The following is a 20,779-nucleotide window of genomic DNA, read 5'->3' as shown; positions in this document are numbered from 1 at the left end:
TGAATTATAAGCTTTTCCAGAGTATAGGTAAAATGTTATACCAGACAGTGTCCACCACTAAGGGCTCTGAATAATTAGTCTCTTTTCATATTTGGAATGACTTGCCAGAAAAATATTTCTTTATTATAGTTGAAAAATATATAAGAATTTCAAGTACAATGTGATAGCACTACCTTCAGAACTTCTATTTTAGCCAGGAAAAAGCACACGAAACAATTAGTAGGTAGCACAATTATATATGTGATAAAGTATATATTTTGGGAGGAGGGCAGGGAGAGATGCTTAATTGAAGAGCACAGTTAGGGTTGGATTTTCAAGATTTCAACAGGAACAGGAGAAATGGTGTTCCTGGCAAGGGAAACCAACTTACACAAGGTATGGTCATTAGTGAGATTTATGATTGACGGTAGTGGCAGTGGGGAAAATAAAGCTTCAGAGAATAAAGAAGGAAAGGAAAATTGCATAAGGCCTGGAAAACCAGGTAGAAGAGATTAGATTTGATGCTTGAGACAGTAAGGAGCCTTTGAGGTCTGGAGCAAAAAATATCTACAACCAAAAAATTCAGATGCTTCCAAGTTTTAAAAACATATATAGATTGAATCACACCATATCTTAGGCTAAGAATTGAGCAGGAATCAGGTGAAAAGGAGATGAGAACACACTATGTACAAATACACTGAAGCAGCATTCAGACAGAAGCAGGCCTAAGAACATTCCTGGCATTAAAAGACTCGAGCTAAATTTGAGTCTACTTTCTGACACCTCATGATATCACATAAAAGGAAAATATGACCCTTTCAAATGACGTCTTACGGCACCATGGCTATAGTTTCTTATTTCATCCTTTCCTGAACAATCCATTAGAAGAGAAGAATTCCCCCAACTTAAACACTCCAGCATAATTCATTTAACAGACAAAAGAAGCATTTAGGTGTCCATAGCAGAGGACATGATAATCCTCTGTCCTGAGCACAGCAGCAGGTTTGAACAGCAACAGCATTAATGTTGTGTACTGCAGGCCTGTCTGACATTAAACAGAACAAGTTGATTATACAGACAAATGGTGTTCACACGGGAGTTTTAAAAGTTTGTGAAAATACACAAACTTTTGGAAAAAGTTTATTGGAAATCACAGATTTATGTTTAAAAACTCACTAATTATTTTTGCCATACAAGAGCAAAATTCAAATAATATAAATATTTAACATACTGGTATAAAATTAATAACATGGAAAAAAGATGCAAACCACCCAAGAGGTAAAAAGTTTTTAGCAATAACACTGTATACAACCATCATCTACTCAAGTGACCATCCAGGCTGATAGTTTATTTTCCCTTTGTTGACGATTTTTGAGACAGCCTTGCATTAGAGCACCAGAAAGTTTTTTCCTTCTTTTTTAAAAGGCTGGAATCCTTTTATTTACAAATATTCTTTTCAGTACTTTAAGTCTAATGAAGGAAGCATCTAGCAATTTCCTTCTGATTAAAAAAGGAAGTGCCTTCATATTTCCTTTAAATTTAAATCTGTTCCATTCTATTCTAAGCAAAAGATGAACACAGTTGAGGAGAGCTCTTTTGCAAATAAATAATTGTTTCACAAAAGTATCCTGTAAACAAGATCATTTCAATGGCCAGAGAGACACTTAGTTTTCAACCAATGGAAAATTTAAACGCTGACAAGTATAGATACACAGGGTATGTATGGCCCAGAGTCAAATGGTTATTAAAGAATCAACTAATAAAAATTAATTATAAAACACCTTTGTCAAAATGTGCTTTTGTTATCTACAGGTTTTAAAATTGGTCAGAAAATTTAAACCGTAATGATCTAAAAACACTGACCCTGCTCTGAAAATTACCTACAAACCTAGAATGGTCAACACTGTAGTTTTGACAGGAGTAAAAATTTTAAATTATCTGAGCAATCAATGTAAACAAGCCTCAATTTTCAAAATAGAAAAAAAAATAACAAAAGGATTTCTGTAAACATTAAAAAGCTGTCTGCAAAACATTACAGTATATGTCATCATCCAGTTGTGTTTACCAAAAATTCTTTTAGCTTTGTCTTCTTTTGCATGTTTCAAACACCATCGAATGAAATGAGACATCTTAGTTTTCCTTAACAAGCACCTCTGCAGAGAGGGGTTTCATAATCAGTTCAACTGCTTTTGCTGGAGTCACCATTTGGGCCTTTGTACGATCCCTGTGACAACAGACACCGTCTAGTTCTTTCTGTAGGGGGGGAGGCAGTCACATCCTGGCCACATTTTTATCCTGCTCTGTAAAATAAATGCAACTTACTCTTTTAGATCTCAGCCACCTGTCTTTGAATATGAAGACCTTGCAGCTTCCCAAATATCTTAAACCTCATTCTGGTGACCTCTCTATCACTTTCATTGTGCTTTCACATTTGAAAAATTTCCAAGTTGACGATACCTCTGCTAGTTATTTTGATGAAATAATTGATTTTTTTAAGATAGGATAGCTTTGATCTGATGTTGAATACTCTCAATTTTAAAATCTGAACTTGGAACAAAGTCCTGTGGTTCATGAGACCTTCTTGGGGAAGGTTAGGCTAATCTTAGTCACCCTTACAATAATTTCCACACTAAGAATTTTATTTTATAAATTATAGAAAAGGGGAAAACAGGCTTTTAATGTTCTTTCTTTTTGAAGTCTTCTCCATTATTATATTCCTCTGTGCAAACTACTTTCAAATAACTACCTTAAAAACAGACTGATATTGAATATTTTAAAACCAGCTCAAAAATTCGTTAAATTAAAATTGGCTTATTTGAATTAGTAATGATTTCTCTCTAGAGAAGGACCCTGTGGGTAACAAGCTGCCCATGATTTGTGTCATTTCTAATAATCTAAAAATCCACATGAAGTACCAGTCAGGGCAGAGCAAATAACTTCTCAAATTTCACATTAAACTTAGAAAGAAAGATATAAATATGTTTTAAATGACTCTACCGCTATCTAGGTAAATTAGCTACACCGATGTGACAATAAGTGACTTGGCTGTTTTATAAAGAAATCGTGTACATTTTTCTAAATCTCCTCGAAGAACAGGAACTTTCTTTTACCAGGTTCAAGTACTTTCTCCTATGGCAATCTTCTCCTGCCTCTGTCTCCCCCTAGTCAAGTGCTCTGTAATAAAAACTAACTTGTAAACCTGGTCCAACAATATATTCATTTCTCCGAAATGTGCTATACATTCACTTGGTATTTTCCGAAAGCAGTTATTCTAAAACCAAGGCACCTTAATAACTTTTCTACGCCTCAAATACACACGTGGCATTAAGTGAGAACTTGACTTTCCCTTTAGTTTTGTCTTCATAAACCTTTTCTGTATATAAATTCCTTGAAATGAATTTAGGCAATGAAGTAGATAAGTTCTACTGAATAGCTTCTAGAATCAAAGAAACATTCTGATAGACTGTTTTCAAAATATTTCTTTGTTGTTTTTTTTCATATTCATTTCACCTAAGGTATTGACAAATATCTAAAGGTTTTTCATCCAGGTTTGGCTCAGTGACAGTGAAAACACACAACATTCAAGTACTGTTAGACGAAGGCAGCCCTGCAAGGATATGTGTCCACATAGGTCAATTTGCAAAGGAGAACTATCTTAATTATCCTGCAATATATTTGACCAAAAAAACCTTTTGAAATCATTTTTACTTTAGGATCTGTAGCATGCTTCCAAAGGTCCTGAAGGTCTTGTACGTGTCCATGAGATGTCATCATTTTATCGTAGATGCAGGGATGATAAGGAGTTTTACCTTCCCCAGAGAAAAACACATGGTGTTGTGGTACAATCCCCATTTTATTGGCACAGATGCCCATGAACACATCGTCTATGTAAAGACTGGACTTAAGTGTCTGTGATGCCTCATGGACTTTGGCGGCTACATCACTGGAGATCACATAGGCAGCTCCAGCAGTATAGTCAGGGTAAGCCGGCCACTGGTACATTTCATAGGGGACATAGTACTTGCTGCGTTTGTCTCTAACAGGAGGAGCACCGCGGTGAACCCGACCAATCCAAAAGTCCTGAACACCAATTCTTTCTAAACTTTGAAGGTATTCAATAAGATTCGGCATATGAATAAATATGTCATCATCAGCAGTCATAAGGAATTTGGCATGTGGACAGAAGCTATTTGCCCAACTGAACTGCAGAAGTAACTTAAGAGTAAGGTTATAGAAAGAATCAGCAAAGTCTTGCTGAATTATATCACTGTACATTTGATCTTCCCAAACCAGTTTTCTTTGCAGTTCTTCTCTTGTCAGTGGGTTAGAAGGTGTTCCTAAAGCAAACAAAGTTTTGATGTTGGCATTAAGTTGAGACTGAACATACTTCTCATTGCCCCATGTTTTTCTAATTGCAGAACGTCGATCATAGTTTTCAGGAGCAGTCTTTACAAACAGTAAAAGGAGGATGTCTTGTGCTCGACACTTCTCCTTGTGGTTAATCAAGTACTGGTAGTGAGCAGCCCCGTCTGTGCTGTGTTTAAGAGACAGGCTGTCATTCACAAAGTCATAGCTATTTATGAGGTATCTGTAAGAGTAGGACTTCATATGGCTCACAATGTGATTATCAATTGGTCCCCAAAAAAACATGAGGCTTAGTATAAAACAAGTGGCAAATAACTGAACAAACTGCCATTTTTTTACTCTTCTGCCACTAACAAACATTCTGACGTCCACGCAGGTCTGTTTTTATTTAGGATTGGTTTTCAATGGGCGCTTGCTTCTTCGAAACCAGAGAACTTTGTATCTTGTAGAACAGATGTCCATCTTAATACATGTTAGTCATTAAAAAAGTAGGAGCTTCTTGTTTCACAAAATACTTTCTTTCAATGCCATTTTTTCTGAGATTGCGAAAGAATGGAACACACTGTAGAATGAGGACACTGGTGTGTCAACATTTTTCCACACTGACATCCTTCATTAAGTTAGGTGATTGGCCTCACATGGCCATTCCATGTACTTCTTTTTATGGAAGTGAAGCGGGACCTATCAGAGTCAGGAAGAGAAAAGATGACAAGTGAATGGGCTACAGCATTACCAGAAAGAAAGAAACTACTTTTCATTCCTTAAAAACAAAATGTCACCTGCCTGATGTGGACAAAAGGTGAGGAGGCAGCTAGGCTTTAGCAGAGGCATACAGATATTTATTTTGGCTGGGAGGAGTACAAGGAAAGGGAAAGAACCACTCTCTCTACTGTCCTCCCATTCAGAATACGGAGACCCTCTTCTTGACCTTAAAAAATAAAAAGGCCTCCCAAATGGCTATCATCCTCCTATATACTTAAAGTTCAAAATCCCAAATGGGTGTGTCCATTGATTTGCATATTGATTTGCAGTACTGTCAGGAGGAAAGTAGCTGCAGGCACACCTTGTTTTATTGTGCTTCATTTTATTACACTTTGCAAATACTGCATTTTTTACAAGTTGAAGTTTTGTAGCAACCCTGTGTCAAGCAAGCGTTGTCATTTTCCCAACAGCATTTGCTCCCGTCATGTCTCTGTGTCCTATTTTGGTCATTCTTGTAATATTTCAAACTTTTTCATTACTATATTTGTAATGGTGATCTGTGATCAGTTGATTGTGACTCAGTGAAAGCTGAGATGATGGGTAGCATTTTTTAGCAAAAAAGTATTTTTTAATTAAGGTAGGTACATTTTTTAGGCATAATGTTATTGCATACCTAATAAATTACAGTATAGTGTAAACATAATTTTTATATGCACTGGGAAACCAAAAAATTAATTTGACTTGCTTTATCATGGTATTTGTCTTACTGTGGTAGTCTAGAACCAAACCTGCAATCTCCAAGGCGTGCCTGTATATAGTTCAAGGCAAAATAGATGGATGATGAAAAGAAAGTTCATAATAGTTAAAATTCATTAAAGCCTGCCCCAGACAAGACAGGACTAAGAGTAAGACTTTTTTAAATTTAATTATTATTTTATTTTTATTTTGAGAGAAAGAGAGAGCAGGGGGAGGGGTAAAGAGACAGAGAGAGAATCTCAAGCAGGCTTTGTGCTGTCAGCACACAGCCCAACGTGGGGCTTGATCTCAAGATTGTGAGATCATGACCTGAGCTGAAATCAGGAGTTGGATGCTTAACTAGCTGAGCCACCCAGGCGCCCCAAGACTAAGGTTGTTTTTTTTTTTAAATCAAGGTTCATAATCAAGGAGTCGAGATATGTGTTCAAAAGCATAGTCCAAACTCTCACTAACCAAATGACATTGTGAGCCCCAAATCTATATCGTCATCTTTTTTCTGTTCTTTTTCATTTAGAAATGCCTCAAAGTTAGCATGTTCAAACCAGGAATGCCCTGTCTTTGTAGTCAGGCAATTTGAACACCAGGTCTGGCTCTTTTATTTTCCTGTATCATGTATCTAACCCAGAAGTCTGAAAAACTGAAATAACACCATTTAGCTCAGAGTCTTTATGCAAGTTAAATGGGAATATCCATAGATATATACATAGAGGGAGGTAGGCAGATAATTACCTGGCACACAGGGGTACTCACATGCCATTTCTAGCCCATTTTTCTGTCTTCTCCACTAAAATCTGCTGTTCCCATTTTCTCTTTCTCTGTCTGACTGCACTTCATGCATCTATGCCAGATATCTGAAAGTCGTCCTTTTCCTCCATTCCATATCCAGTTCTTTAATCCTGTGAATTGCTTTTTCTGAATCTCTCTTCACCCCTTCATGTCATCATCATTTCTCACCCAGACTAGTGCAGCAGCCAAAATGATTCCTGACCCACGCAGCCTCTACCCTACAGAGTGACCTTTCTAAAACTCACATCTAACTTAACTCTTTTCCACTCTACTCTAGAGCATCCGGTCCACCATGACCAGCCAAACCAAAAGGTGACGGTACTGATACTGATATATCCTTTAGAGTAGTTAACCCCCTTCAGAAGCTCTCTACTAGTTGTCAGTACCAAAGTGCTGGCTGAAAGCTCAGCCATGCTTGCTATTTCATCCATGGCAGCCTTTTTACCAGCAGTCCTGTGGCCCGGCAAGCCCTGCTCCCTTGCTAACAAGGTTCATAAGAAGTATACTAGTGCTCACTAATCTCTGCAGGCAACATTCTCTGGGAAACCTGAATTGAGGCCACACCCTCCTCCCACCAAAGATTTTTCTTATCTGTATTACCACAGCAATTCTTGCACCCATCTTCCTAGACTGACTTTTTATTTAACTGCTTCCTCCATTTACACTGTGAATTCCAGGATGTAAGGCACGATGTCCTAGATACGCTAGCTTCAGGTCAGTGTCCGACACCTAGGAGGCATTCTCTGAATGTCAGTGCTAAGAACTGTGGTAGGGTGGAGCCACTTTCACTCAAACAGCTGGTCACTTGGGAAGAACTAAGGTCAGGAGGCCCAGTCAGTCACATGTCCTCCCTTTTCTGACACAACTAGGAGATGGTACCGCCCTTCCTCAAGGACTCTATCCTCCATGCTTATCCAGAAGTAAGACATATCCTTTGACTGAAGAAGTAGGCTCTCCCCTCAGGGGTGACATACCAGTCTCCTGAGCTTTCAACAGACTGACAGGGAAAAGACCACGCAAGCCCTGCTCAGTCCAGGCTGGCTGGGTAGCTGAGACCACATCACAAGCCCCAGGGAAAAGGCCCTGCTGTTGTGCCCAAAGGTCTCAATCTCAAGTCCCCTGCCCTTTAGCCCTGAAGTGAAACCAACTGCAGCACCGACAGCACCCTGCCCTGTTGGCCTAACCTTGGCAACTTTAGGCCTTTTGCATCCAGCTGTATTACCTATCTCCCAATGTTACTTCATTGAGGGGTGATAACAGCAAAGGCCAGGCATGCAAAAGTCCAAGGAAATGGGAGACCAGAGCCAACCCTCCCTGAGACTTTGTCCAGAGATAATCGTCTTATTCCCTAGGGCACAGGTTTTAAAACTTGGGTGCCACTCAAGAAGTCACAACTGGGGTGCCTGGGTGGCTCAGTCTGTTAAGCCTCTAACTTCGGCTCAGGTCATGATCTCTCTGTTTGTGGGTTCGAGCCCCGTGTTGGACTCTGTGCTGACAGCTCAGAGCCTGGACCCTGCTTTGGATTCTGTGCCTCCCCCTCTCTCTGCCCCTCCCCTATGTGTTCTCTCTCTCTCTCAAAAATAAATAAATGTTAAGAAGTCACAACCAAGGGGTGCCTGGGTGGCTCAGTTGTTGGAGTGTCTGACTTTGGCTCAGGTCATGATCTCGCAGTCTATGAGTTCAAGCCTCGCATTGAGCTCTGTGCTGACAGCTCGGAGCTGGGAGCCTGCTTCAGATTCTGTGTCTCCATCTCTCTCTGTGCTCCTCCCCTACTCATGTTCTGTCTGTCCGTCTCTCTCTCTCTCTCTCAAAAATAAATAAACATTAAAAAAAATAAAAAGAAAAAGAAGTCCAACCAATATTTAAGAAAGAAAAAGAAAAAGAAAAAGAAAGAACAAATTAGGAATGGCATAGTGTACTGAAAGTAGTGAGCATAAGTATCATTTTGTGAAACTTTAAGTTTTATGTATATGTTCCTTCAGGTTGTAACGTAAAATGCATTTTTTGGTGTGTGCTTTACCATCAAAAGAGCAAGAAATACTACTCTAAGGGATAGATCAATATCACTATCAATATCAGTAATTTCCCTTCTTTGTTTGGCTGGTCATGGTGGACCAAATGCTCTAGAGTAGAGTGGAAGAGACCGTGGAAAACATCAGTTTCTGAGGGTGGCATCTGCCTAAACTTTGCAAAATCACTTTCATTGGTGGGACAGGGTACTTCCTCTTGGTTTCAACAGTGCTCACTTAGATAAGGGACCATCTATAAAGGCAGATATCCCCTTCTGCCTCCTCCATGATACATATTAAAGGAACTGGAGGCTTAATGCAAAGCAACAGAGAAATCTTAAGGGCAGATTTTAAGACCACATACGTGTTTAAGAATTCTAAGTAAATTATCAATTGAAACTAATCTGCAGTTTCTATTCCAATAGACCCGGGAAAGGAAACAAAGAGGAGAGTAACCTTTGGAACCCCAGGCAAAACTAGCTTTCCATTTCTGAGCCCCTGTACTTGTAATATTTCAATGCCAGCTCGCTTTGTACCTATTCCCAGTTGTTTACAAGTCTGAGCTTCTTGCTAGACAATCAGCCCACAGGCCTAACTCCTCCAGCACCCACATGCACACTTGACTCACAGAGGCCCTAGTATCTCTCCAATGAATGGGGCCTATTACTCATCTGGCTAGTGTATTCTGTTGCTAACATGCATTTTAGCAGCCAGCCCATAGCATGCATTTTATCCCCCTGCTCCCCACCCCCGCCACATAGGTATTTGCTTTATTTTCCTATATTTCTTCAACTGTTCCCAATTGACCTCAAGGAGTCAAAACAGTTTGTAAAAAATGACAAAGAACCTGTCACAGAGCCAACAATCTACAGTACTTACTTAGGTTCAGAACAGCCTATGAAATGCTAAAATAAAATTTCTCCAACCTCAGCAGCTTGAATTGTTTAGCCATCATTTATATCAGTCAAAACCAAACTCCATGGTAGTACTGATCTGATGAGGGGAAGATTAGGAGAGGTGAACTACTCTTTTACGGTACCCACTTCTCTTTTATAACAAAAGAGCACTCAAACTCCTCCAAATTGAACACAGTTAGTAGGCAGTCTCGCCCAACCAAAAGCAAAATGCACCTCCATGGTCTAAATCCATTAATTACAACCAAACAGTGTTGCCCCAGCTCTGGCTTTGCTGATGGATACCACACACATGCAATCGATGCTCACTCTTCTGGTTCACACGGTCTTTTTAAAGATTGTCTAAAGCACATCTTCTAGCTTCTGTATTCCAAGTGCAGGGGAGGAGACTGCAGAGAAACCCACAGGCCTGCCTGACCTGGAGAAAGAAAATGCTGGGCCTTACAGGAAACAAAAGATCCCAATAATGCATGTGAGCTCAGTAACCATCCACAGCAGAACGCTGTGCCTGCAGCTTCCTTTGTGTGCCCGTGTTCCAGCTCAGGCACCAGGCCACAGGCTACAAACTCCAGGGCTACCCCCACGTGGGGCCAGGTTCATTGTGTAACCTCGGGCAACTCTCACTGCACTCTGATTTGGTGACTTCATCTGCAAACTGGGGGTGAATGTCCATGTATTGTTACCGAGGGGATATAAAAATTACAGATGGCTTCAGAGTCTGCTGTAAATAGGAAACAAGAAAGACCATGAGAGAGAACAGGACAAAGAACTGCTTAGAGGGAAATATAGACAATCCCTGACTTATAATTTTTTTTTTATTTTATTCTGGTGTGAAAGCCATATGCATTCAGTAGAAATTGTACTTCAAATGTTGAATTCTGATCTTTTCCCAGGCTAGTGATATGCCATAGGATACTCTTTCATGATGTGGGCAGCAGCAGTAAGCTGCAGCTCCCAGTCAGGTGGGCAATCATGAGGGCCAATAACCAATACACTTAGACAACCATTCTGTTTCTCACTTTCAATGCAGTATTCGATTAAGTGAGCTCTTCAACATTTCAGCATATAATACACTTTGTGTTAGATGATTTTGCCCAACTGATATAAATGTTCTGAGCACATTTAAGGTAGGCTAGGCTAAGATATGATGTTTCCTAGTTAGGTGTATTAAATGCATTTTTGACTTCCAGTATTTTCAATGTACAGTAGGCTTATTGGGATGTAACTCTTTCCTAAGTTGAGTAAGATTTGTATGCAAATCTTTGGAATATAACTTGGGGTTGCTTCTATTTGGATTGAAAAGAAGGAACAGATACCCTTAGTATTCTCTTTCCTGATAGAAGTAGTCAGAAGAGTAAAGAATAGAAGTGGAATAGGAACATCAGAAAAGAAGGTTGCTGACCCTACCCCAAATGCTTTTCAGTCTGGGAGCTGTGCCCCACAGTTACTCAAGAATATTTCTTCACAAGACAGCTCTTTAAACTTTTCTGGAAAAAAAGCTACAAACTACAAATTACCCTAAATGACCCCTGATTTTTTTTTTTTTCTACTTTGGTCTTGCTGTTAACCCATTTCTTTGTTGAGTCTACTTTAGTGATCCTAAAATATTATGTAAAACCTGATATAAATTTTGAAGTTTTCATCAAGATAGCGGGGTCTGTACTTTAAGTTCAAGTCAAACAACCTCAGTGTTCAAAGTTTCAAGAAATCCTACAAGTATGTGGGCATTTGCTATGGAATAGTTATGCCAAGCATGGTGGGAATCATGTATTAGTATTTTATGGCCTCCTATCAGAAAGCATCTACAATCTATTTGAGACAAGACTCAGTGCCCACATGAAAACCCAGTTCCCATGGACAACAATGAGCAGATCACAGCAAAGTGCAGACAGTGTGTCAGCGCTAATTTAGACAATACCAACTACAGGCAAAAAGGTGTGCCCCTAATAGTAGAGATCAGTGACAGCTGGATAGGAGGGCCTGAAGATGAACAGGATTTAGGTGGTTACAGGAAGAGAAGCAATCTGTTTCAGGCAAGAAAGGAAAAAAATAACAATATGGCAAATACTTGAGACATAGGCATGTATTTGAAAGCAGAGAGATTGGGGCCAGCTTATGGAGAACTTTGAAAATGAGACAGAGGAGTCAGTGTGTGCCGGGGGCAGCAAGAAGTCACAGGAGTTTCTGTTTTTGTTGCTAATGGTAACTCCCTTGGCCGTATGTATTAGGCTTTATGTGAAAGAGTTAATGCAGCAGTGGTATGCAGGGCAGAAGCAGGGACAGTGGAGATTGGACCCCGGCTCCATCAGGGCCTCGTACTGAAGCAGGATAAGGTGAGGAGAGCCTCGTCTGGGGTGATGGAGGTGGGGAGGGAAGTCAGGGGTCAGGAGACCCTTTGGAGAAAAACACACCCAGCAGTACCTGAGGAGTGGCCTAGGATGGGAGGAGTGGGGGTGGGGTGAATTCTAGTTTCCAGCATTACTGACAACTGAGGGGAAACTGGCTTCCTGACTTAGAGGTGAGGAGGGAGCATATGTGGGCTTGGGCTGGTGTTGAGCATGAGGTGCTGGAGAGGCAGCAGGTATAGCAGTCCAATGGGGACCTGAGATAGCCGGGACTGCAGATCGGGGGAGCACTCTGAGTGCAAGGAAGATGGCTGTGGGAGAGCTGTGGGCCCCCATGGTGAGAGAGGAGCAGAGAGGCCTGGGGGAGAGCAAACTCAGGGGAAGGAGAGAGGGAGGAGGCACAGAGAAAGGAAGCATCTCATTTTACTGGATGCATGCATGGGTTTTCCTGGATGCATGTATGTATGCGTGCATGCATGTATTTATGTGGCCTCTCAATTTATGTGCACGGGTTTGAATTCAAGGACTAGATAATACCTTTTGACAAATGAAAGAGAATACTGTACAAATTCTGTAAAACTTCAGATAGTTATTTCTTCTAAAAAGGAATTATTTTAAAAGGCTGGTTCATTGCAAATTGAGATGAGTGACAAATGAGTAGAGGGCGATCACCAGAAGGCAGGACAGACAAGGCCCGTGGTGGCGCTCTGAGCGGGAAGAGAGCCATGGGGCAAAGAGTGGGTGCCATGCTGGGAGCCAGGAGGGTAGAGATGGGGGTGGGTGTAGCAGAGGAGTCATCTTCCAGGAGGAGCAACAGGGAATCCGAGACCCAGAGGCTGAGGAATGTGAGCCAGAGAAAGTCAGGGGGTTCAAATTCAAAATGAATCCCTTTTTGCGTCTATCTGTATGTTTCTTGACCACTGTTTCTGGCCATTGTTGTAATATATTATCAACATCTAATTTTAGAGGAACTATATTTCTAAATCTTACCTAGTAGACACACAATACTCAGAAGTCTCAAGAGCCCTTATGTCATCAAGTATATACCATTTTGTTCACGTGACCGCTCACACACTCAAGGCAACTTCTCAGCGGGAGAGTCGTTTAAGGGGCTTCACCTACAACTGCATTTCCTCTGAAATTTCGAATTCCAGTCCGCTCACTCTGTAGTCCACTCATTCTTTGACCGCAGCCTCTTAATATTCACCTGGAATCCTCTGCCCACCCCTTGCCTGCTCCCTAACACTCCACCCCACCCAGCAATCTCCTGACCTTCCTTCTCGCCCGCCTCCCTGTCTCAGATGCAGAATCACCTGGCACCTTTGCCCTCCTCTCTCTGTTCCTGTCCTTCCACCCCAACAACCCCAGACCTCGGGTGCCTCCTGTCTTCCCTACTTCCCCAACACCTGTGGCTGCCGGAGATGTGGACGGCGTTGCCACAATGGCAGTATCTAGCTGTGGGCAGAGGGCTTCATGCTGTGTGACCAGCCTCCACTTCTCCTGGACCTTCTCCCTCTCCTGTCCCCTCATCAGCCATGCTCAATCTTCCCCCTCTTCCGAGGCCTGTGTCCTTCACTCTTTGCAGATGGCTTCACCTCCTACCTCAAAAAAAGGAGAAGACATCACACGCATTGTCCCTTCTCATCCCCACGTGTGCCTCCTATTCACGGCTCCACAGGCTGGCCCACCTTCTCCAGTCCCTCCATAAAGCACACTGACTGCCAGGGAGACACAAGCAAGGCACTCATTTAGGGCACAAAACATAAAAGTCATAAAAGCATAACTATAAACTAATGCTTCTTCAGTAAGTCAGTTTAAAAAATACCTCAGTACTTTAAACCTTTTATCTTTAAAGTTGTATTACTTACAGTCCCATGTGAGACAGTTTTGGGGGCCTGTCCATGCATAACTCACAGGAAAGACATATGACATTTTCTATCTGTCTTTATGTGGCATTTTGTTCTACATTCCAAGTATTTCTTTCCTGGCTTGTTTTGATCATCTAGTCCCTATTAAACAGAGCTAGTACAAATCCTCAAGAGCCAAACTGCCATATAAAAAAAAATCAGGCTTAACCCTGAATTTACTAGAAAGGCTATAATTTGATCTTCATTCATTTTTCTTAGTTAAATTAGTTCTAGTCATTGGTGATGAATATCACAACTGGGTACTGTTTAGTACTAATTGCCTATTCTATTTGCTCAAAAAAGAAGGAAACAACCCAAAATTTGAATTTATAACTCAGATTTTAAGTATGAAAAATTAAATATTCCCCCACTTGGTATTTTGTTCTTTGACTCATATTTGAATGTTGCCAATACAAAGCTGGTAAAAAAGGAAGAATTCCACCCAATAGCTGCCTTTAGGTGTTTTTGTGACTGTGACTTTGGCTCTATTAGGCTCAAACCATGGGCAAAGACTAGAAGCCATTTGGAATCATTATCCCTTCGCAAACAATACATTTATAGAGTTCTTGATTCAGTGTTAGCCAAAGACTTTAAATCCCAACTTAGCAAGGATGGATGTGGGATAGAGGGAAAAAGTGAGTTATACAACCTACAGTGTGAATCCAGTAAGAAGCTCCCCACCTATATAAACTAAATTATATGTTCCTTTATAAATTAAACATGGGTGTAGATTTCTGTTTCCTGATTATGGGAAAAATAAAGACAAGGAAATATCAAATGAACAAACAAGTAAAGACAGTCCCTAAATAAAAACAGGTCCTAAGGAAACTGGTGATGACGGACTACAGAGTATTACTATATTTTAGAGGAGTTATATGAAAAGTCAGTAAAAATTTCCAATAACAGAATTCGAAACAAGCAAAAAAGCAGAAATACAAAGTAGGTCTCAGAGAGGTCAAACATTTTCTCTTCTAAGCTTGGCCTTCTGTATTCATTCCTGAGGCATAGTCATTTGTGTTGACAGGGCTGCTTGCTCTTTTAAATACAATTCTTGTCAGTTTTGTTTTTGGCTAGTTAAGAACAAACTTCTCCTTTTGCCCACTCTGCTAACTTGGGAGAGTTTACTGTGCTCCTGGCTTTGTACTAACTGCTTTACATCTATAGAAATGCACAGCAGCCTATGAGGAATAAAGGATCTCCATGTGTTGCAGAAGCAACTAAGGCACCCAGACATAGGGTTAACCATGTAAACTCTGAAATTCCAGACCCCGTGGAAGCTTAGAAGCAGCTGATGGGTTCCAGGTCCCGTCCCTGAGCTCTGCACCTGCCTTCCTCCCTGGCCCTGGCCAGCTGCTTTTCTTGGAGCTCCTTCTGTATGGGAGGGCAGGGAAGCAAGTGGGGCAGGGCCAGGAGAATCTATCCAAGAAGGCAAAGAATCTGCTTCACTTAAGTTTGGAGTCATTCACATTTTACTACCACCTGCATTTTGTCAGAGCCTGTTCTCACTCTCTTTATAACCTACCCCTTACTTAACCTCCCACCTCAATTTTCCCTCCTTCCTTTTCTTGGTCCCAGTAGCAAGTAGAAAGTAGTAGTAGTAGTAGAAAGTAGATAAAAGTGACCTTGTGAGTTTGTGCCCTTTGGGTACCTAAAGTCATTCCTCCACAAAGAAGATTGGGGGATTTAAGGTGGAGATTCAAAGTGGCAGAAGGGGGTTAAAAATAGGTAAGAAGGACAGAAGGAGAGGAGAGTAAAAAGTCTAGGACTCAGAAAGGATGTTTCAAGCAAGTGTTTGATAAATAAGTATTGGATGAAATGAAAGGTACAGCTGAGGTAAAATATGAAAAATAGTGATTTATAAATAGGGTGACAATATAACCCAGTATAAACCTGTTATGTAAGCTAGACATACAAGCTTCTTGTCCAATGGCAGTTCACATGTCCCACTCTAAACATTATATTTGGAAAGAGCATTTGATCAAGGGTTTACAGAGTACAAAAAATAACAGTGTAAAATGTAGGAGGTATATATAATATTTCTGTCTCAGTCTATCAACATTTTTTATGATAAGTTAACTATCATTTATTAAACACCTACCTATTCCAGCCATTATGCTGAGCAGCCCTGAAAGTAGGTAATGCCTACATTTAATTAACTCAGTGAATATTAGTTTACAACATACTGTGTAGTGTAGGCCACAGGCAGGATGCAGAGAAAGCTTCAGAGATATGTCCAGTGTCGATGGCCTAATGGAGTAAGCACATGTTCCGGTGCAGTCTGGAATCTGGACCTGCGTGAAGCACAAGGGGCGGGGGAGGGGGGACCAAGAGTTTTAGAACATGAACAAAAGTAGACTTATATTCTGTTGTTTCCATTTACTGGTCACATGAGCTTGACTTCTCTCTAAACCATGTACCACACAGTCTTTTCCAAGGATCATTTGAGACCATTTGTTTGACAAAGTAAGGTCCAAATCAGGTGTTCAGTATGCGCTGATTTCCCTTCTCTAGAAGTTGTTCATGCATCTGTACCATGATGGTTTAGTTAGTAGATGACTCGTATTCTTCAGGGGTTATTTTCTTTTCAAAGTCTGATAAAAATTTTTAAAAATTACTGACCTGGTTGCTAAGGGCCACTTAACACATCCCAAATACTATTGAGACTGAGAACAGAAGTATCATTACTAATTGGCTGAACATGCCTTTCCATTATCTTTGACAGGAAAGAACAATATGGTTCCCACAAGCACTTAAAACATTTCCACGAAGATGACACAGCCAAAAGATTATAAGACCCTGTAAACTATGGAGAAGCAAACCTGAGCTGAGTCAACTTTTTAACTTACTTTGCCTAGAGCACTATCAAAAAGTTGTAGAAAAAGTTGTAGGAAAAGGAATAAAGAGATAAAATGTGAAATCTTACATGGATCTTAACTTGTGTAATAGTATTTTGAACTTGGACTTTTGGTAGCTTAGTGTCTGCAGACATAGTAAAACATTCCTTTGTGTAGAAAACTGGCTTCTAGGGTTAAAGCTGTCACTATAGAATATAAATCTTAAAAATAAGTTACAGATGAAAGCCAGCCTTTCAATTTCCAGCATTAAAATGTAAAAAAAAAAAAAAAAAAAATCACTTTGGTTATTCAGAAGTTTACATTTCACCTGATCAAGTTTCTTATCTTTCAGTATGAAGATTCTTATACCTCCTACCTATATGCATACTGTAAGGAAAATATTCTGGATTTGCACTGTTCTGGCTAAATCTTTGCTGGCAAGGATTCTATGTCAAATGGAAAAGCTCTTGTAATAATTTGCTGTGCCTAAATTTCTGGAACCTAGACACAATATATGCAGCTTTTCACAAGATTATTCTAACAATGGAATAAAATAATGGCTATGGAAATATTCCAAAAAAGGTATTTGCTACAAAATGCAAAGCTTAGATCAATTCAATTAAGTATAAACAAAATTCCAAAAAGATAGGATACATTTTGTTACTTTGAGAAGAGACCATTTCCTTCTGAATTTCTCCCAGTTTCTTCCTACCGCATCCTATGTTCTATTATGTAGATTATAGAGCAGTAGGTCCTCAGAAAGAACTCTACATTTACAATTTGAAAGTCACCAAGTGCAATGATTCTCGCCAAAGTGACCCATTTTAAAAGATGACCCATTTCAAAACCCAGGAGTTCGTATTCAAGCTGTTCTATATTTAAGAATTAGAAAGTTATTTCACTTTCCTACAATCTCCTTATTTGAATCAGTCTTTTATAAAAGGGGAATTTGATCTCCATTTGAATGAAGTATAATATGACACTTTTGCTTGCTACAGCCTGCACTTGGTTTTGAAAATTATTCCCTACCTTTTGAGGTTTTGGGGTTTTTTGTTTGTTTGTTTTGTTTGTGGGCAAGGCATTTATGTGTAATATCATTTATGCCTCCTAATCATCCATTTCTCATTCCTTAGAAACAGCTTCTCTGAGCGTTAGCTTGAACCTTCCCTGTCATAATACTCATTCCCATCAGAAGGTGAGGACGGATGTGAGTTAAAGGGAGTCAGCCTCAGCCTTAGCCTCCCAGTGCTCAATAAATACTCCTGGAGGGTGCCCGTGGGAGCTGGGGGAGGGAGAGAGAGAAGGAGCAAGAGAGAGAAGGGTCATTTTAAGTATATAATGTAAGTATTTCAGGTATTGAATTTATCTTGCTTTAAAATAATAAAGAGTTGACCAAATAAAGCAGTCCCCCTCCCCCATAACAGGATATAAAATCCACCATAAGTTTCTTTGGAGAAAGTTGAAACCTCAGCTGCCAATCACCGGTCTCCCTTTCGAAATTTCAGGAAGGGATCTGTTCAGTGCTACCCCTGCACACCTCTACCTTTGAGCATCCTTTTCTGGGTCAGTTTCAGTTTCTCACATCCCTCTCCCTTCCCCCATAGGGACCAGGCAAAGTTCCCAAAATAAAGGCACAGAGGAACAAATCCAATTCTAATAGATGTACTTTCATTAGAGAATTACCCCAGATATGAGCTACAAGCCACCACCAGCCACTGTGCGGTTACAACATCGGTGTCTCTTTAACATGACCCATAACCTATGATAACTAACACTGGATAAGAAAAAATATGGGCTGTGTAGTTAGAATCGGATGAAAAGTTGCTACTTTGACCTTTATCGAATCTGAGTAAGCAACCGGCTGTCACTTCGGGTTACAAAATAAAATTCGGCAGTCAAAAAAGAGTGGCAAAGACCTACCGGTAGCAAGAGAGGTCTTCTTTCCCAGTTTCCCCTGCCTGCCCACTTCCTTGTCTTCCTTGTCTTCCTACCCAGTAACTCGCTGAAAGTTTCCCCACTCTGGCGGTTTCCTAATTCCCAATCAGATGCAGGCTTTCTACCCGAATTCACCCCTGCAGCCTAGGGGTGGTAGCACGGTTGGGGAACCCCAGCCGGAATCCGGGGACCGCAGGGCGCGGCGTTCGCCTGCCGGCTCCCGCGCCCCGACCCGCCTGGGTATTCCCCATGCGCGTCGACCGTCTCGCCGGAGCTCCCTGGGGAGGAGGAACGCGCCGGGCCCCGGGAAAATTAACCCCAACTGGAGCTCCGGGGCCCCCAACCTACCTGCCGCACCCGGGCGGCCCTTGGCCGGGAGTGTCGGCTGCCGGGCGCCCGCGCCCACCAGCCAGAGCGAACAAAGGCGCTCCGGAGAGGGAACGCGCCCTCCCCTTCCCCACCGCGCCGGCGGGCGGCGGGCAACCCTGCCCCGTGGCGGTTAGGGCCTCCGGAGGCTGGGCCGCGCGCGGTCCGGGCCAGAGCAGCGGGCCGAGGCCCGGGTGTCTGCTCCAGCCGTGCGCCCCAGCCCCAGAGCGCATTCCAACCTGAAGTCCTGGGGCCACCCGTGGGAACCGGCGGTGCCTTCTCCTCCTCGCGGCTCTCTTCCCCTCTCGGCCCTTCAGAGACTTCTCGTGGTCCAGAGAGAGCAAAAGGAGAGTCCGAGTCTCCTTTCCCGTAGCCCGAGACCTGCTCCGGTGAGGAAGCACGGCGCGGTGGGGCCGCAGTGCCGGGCAGGGGCGGGGCGGAGCGGAGGCTGGGCGGTCCGGAACCCTCTCTGCGGACCGCGGGAGTCCGTCTCCCGTCCCCGGCACAAAGAACCAACTATCCGGGGAGCTGAGATTTATCCCCGCCAAGCGTGCTAGAACTTCCCCCATTCAGTGATCCGGAAGGGAAGACAACATTTCCACCCACAAGGGCCCTCGGCCCCCGTTAGGATGCGGTGGGCTGCAGAGCACTTTTTTAAATCGCACATATTAATTCCATATGAAACAACTGGTCTCAATACACTTTTCACTAGGAAGTAGAATTCGGTAAACTCATGACCCATTCGTGCAGCACACGCAACAGTTATACAACTACGGTGGGTAAGTTTTGACTGAGTTCTCTGTTCATCTTTTTTTCCTTGCTCGAACAAGAGTTCTAAGGGAGGCTAGTCTTTTAAAAGATCTCGTCATGCCACTTATGCCTTGAACCTCTGGGGCCTAAGTCACAAAGGAAGAAAACTCCAATTTACATCAAACTAAAGCTTCACTACAGCAGTTCACCCCGCCCCCCCCGCCCCCCCCCCCCCCCAGTGATTTTACTTACCTTCAAGCCCAACTGAAATTCACAGAGAGCTTAGAACAAAACTCACCAAGTCCAAGCACAGCTCCTTAAACCCCCACGTCAGAGGTCGGATCTCTTGCTGGCATCGGAGCCAAAGTCGGTGGTCTCAAGAACAAAACTTGCCCGTTTTAAACATCGGGCGAGGACTAGGCAGGCAGCGCGCTGGACTCCGCTACCTTCCCCGGAGGGCGCGGGCTGGAGCCGGCAGACCGGGGAGGACCCAATCAGGGGCTCCCGGCGGAGGGCGGGGGCGCGGCAGCCTGGAGCCTCCCCCGAGGCGCTGCCCGAGCGCGTCTCCAGCACCTTTTGGTGTCACTGCCAAAGCCAAGCCTGGCCTGCGCCTCTCCCACCAAAACAGCATGTTGGTGAAGGTGATGGGTGCCGCCCAAATCTGTTCTTGTTGGTGCGCGACAACTCCAGGAAGTGCCCACCCCATTACCTCCTCAGTTAATAGAGATCATTTACTCAGATGATAGACTGTGAATCACAATCCTCAGGAATGGCCCATTTGAATAGTTTCCCCTTTCAAAATACTCCATGCACGTAACTGGACAAAATCAGGAGAATACAAATTTCTAATAAGGAAAGAGTATTAAAGTATGGGTTTGGTTTCCTGCCCCCCAAATGATCTGGCGTTCTCTTAATAGAACACACATTATCATTTAACAGGTAATATTTTGAAGGATTTTGTAATTGTACATATTTCAGAACATGACAGAAGACAAAAGATTTACCCAAATACTTCTGTAAAATGAAACCTTTGGGTTTTTTTATTGTAAAAGGAGTAAGACAGGTAATGGGTTAAAAGTAAATTACTGAATCAGAGTTTGAAACTGTACACACAACATTGTATTTATTTCA

General features: G+C 42.1%; 2 protein-coding genes across 9 annotated transcripts in view; one reads left to right on the top strand and one right to left on the bottom strand.

The window, feature by feature from the left end:
- The window catches only part of MCF2L2 (MCF.2 cell line derived transforming sequence-like 2), a 293,647-nt gene that overhangs the window by 172,888 nt on the left and 99,980 nt on the right, over positions 1-20,779 (top strand). The gene's annotated exons all lie outside the window — the stretch shown is intronic.
- B3GNT5 (UDP-GlcNAc:betaGal beta-1,3-N-acetylglucosaminyltransferase 5) lies at positions 102-20,159 on the bottom strand. Of its 6 annotated transcripts, XM_058730626.1 has the most exons (4): positions 19,138-19,452; positions 15,947-16,054; positions 13,459-13,574; positions 102-5,025 (listed from the first exon to the last, which is right to left on the bottom strand). In XM_058730626.1, exon 4 carries the CDS (start codon positions 4,702-4,704, stop codon positions 3,571-3,573), a length of 1,134 nt encoding a protein of 377 aa, XP_058586609.1. In that variant the 5' UTR covers positions 4,705-5,025; positions 13,459-13,574; positions 15,947-16,054; positions 19,138-19,452; the 3' UTR covers positions 102-3,570. The 6 variants fall into 6 exon arrangements, with proteins under 6 accessions (XP_058586609.1, XP_058586610.1, XP_058586611.1 ...); XM_058730627.1 differs by lacking the exons at positions 13,459-13,574; positions 19,138-19,452 and adding an exon at positions 19,947-20,159; XM_058730628.1 differs by lacking the exon at positions 13,459-13,574 and having other exon boundaries at positions 15,862-16,054.

Source organism: Neofelis nebulosa, chromosome 5 (genome assembly GCF_028018385.1).
Source record: "Neofelis nebulosa isolate mNeoNeb1 chromosome 5, mNeoNeb1.pri, whole genome shotgun sequence".
Taxonomy (NCBI): domain Eukaryota; kingdom Metazoa; phylum Chordata; class Mammalia; order Carnivora; family Felidae; genus Neofelis; species Neofelis nebulosa.
The sequence above is the reverse complement of the archived record's forward strand: the minus strand, read 5'-3'. Positions and strand labels throughout refer to the sequence as shown.

Excerpts from the sequence above, each read along its gene's own strand:
- B3GNT5 (XM_058730627.1), bottom strand. The coding sequence starts at position 4,704 with ATGTTTGTTAGTGGCAGAAGAGTAAAAAAATGGCAGTTTGTTCAGTTA.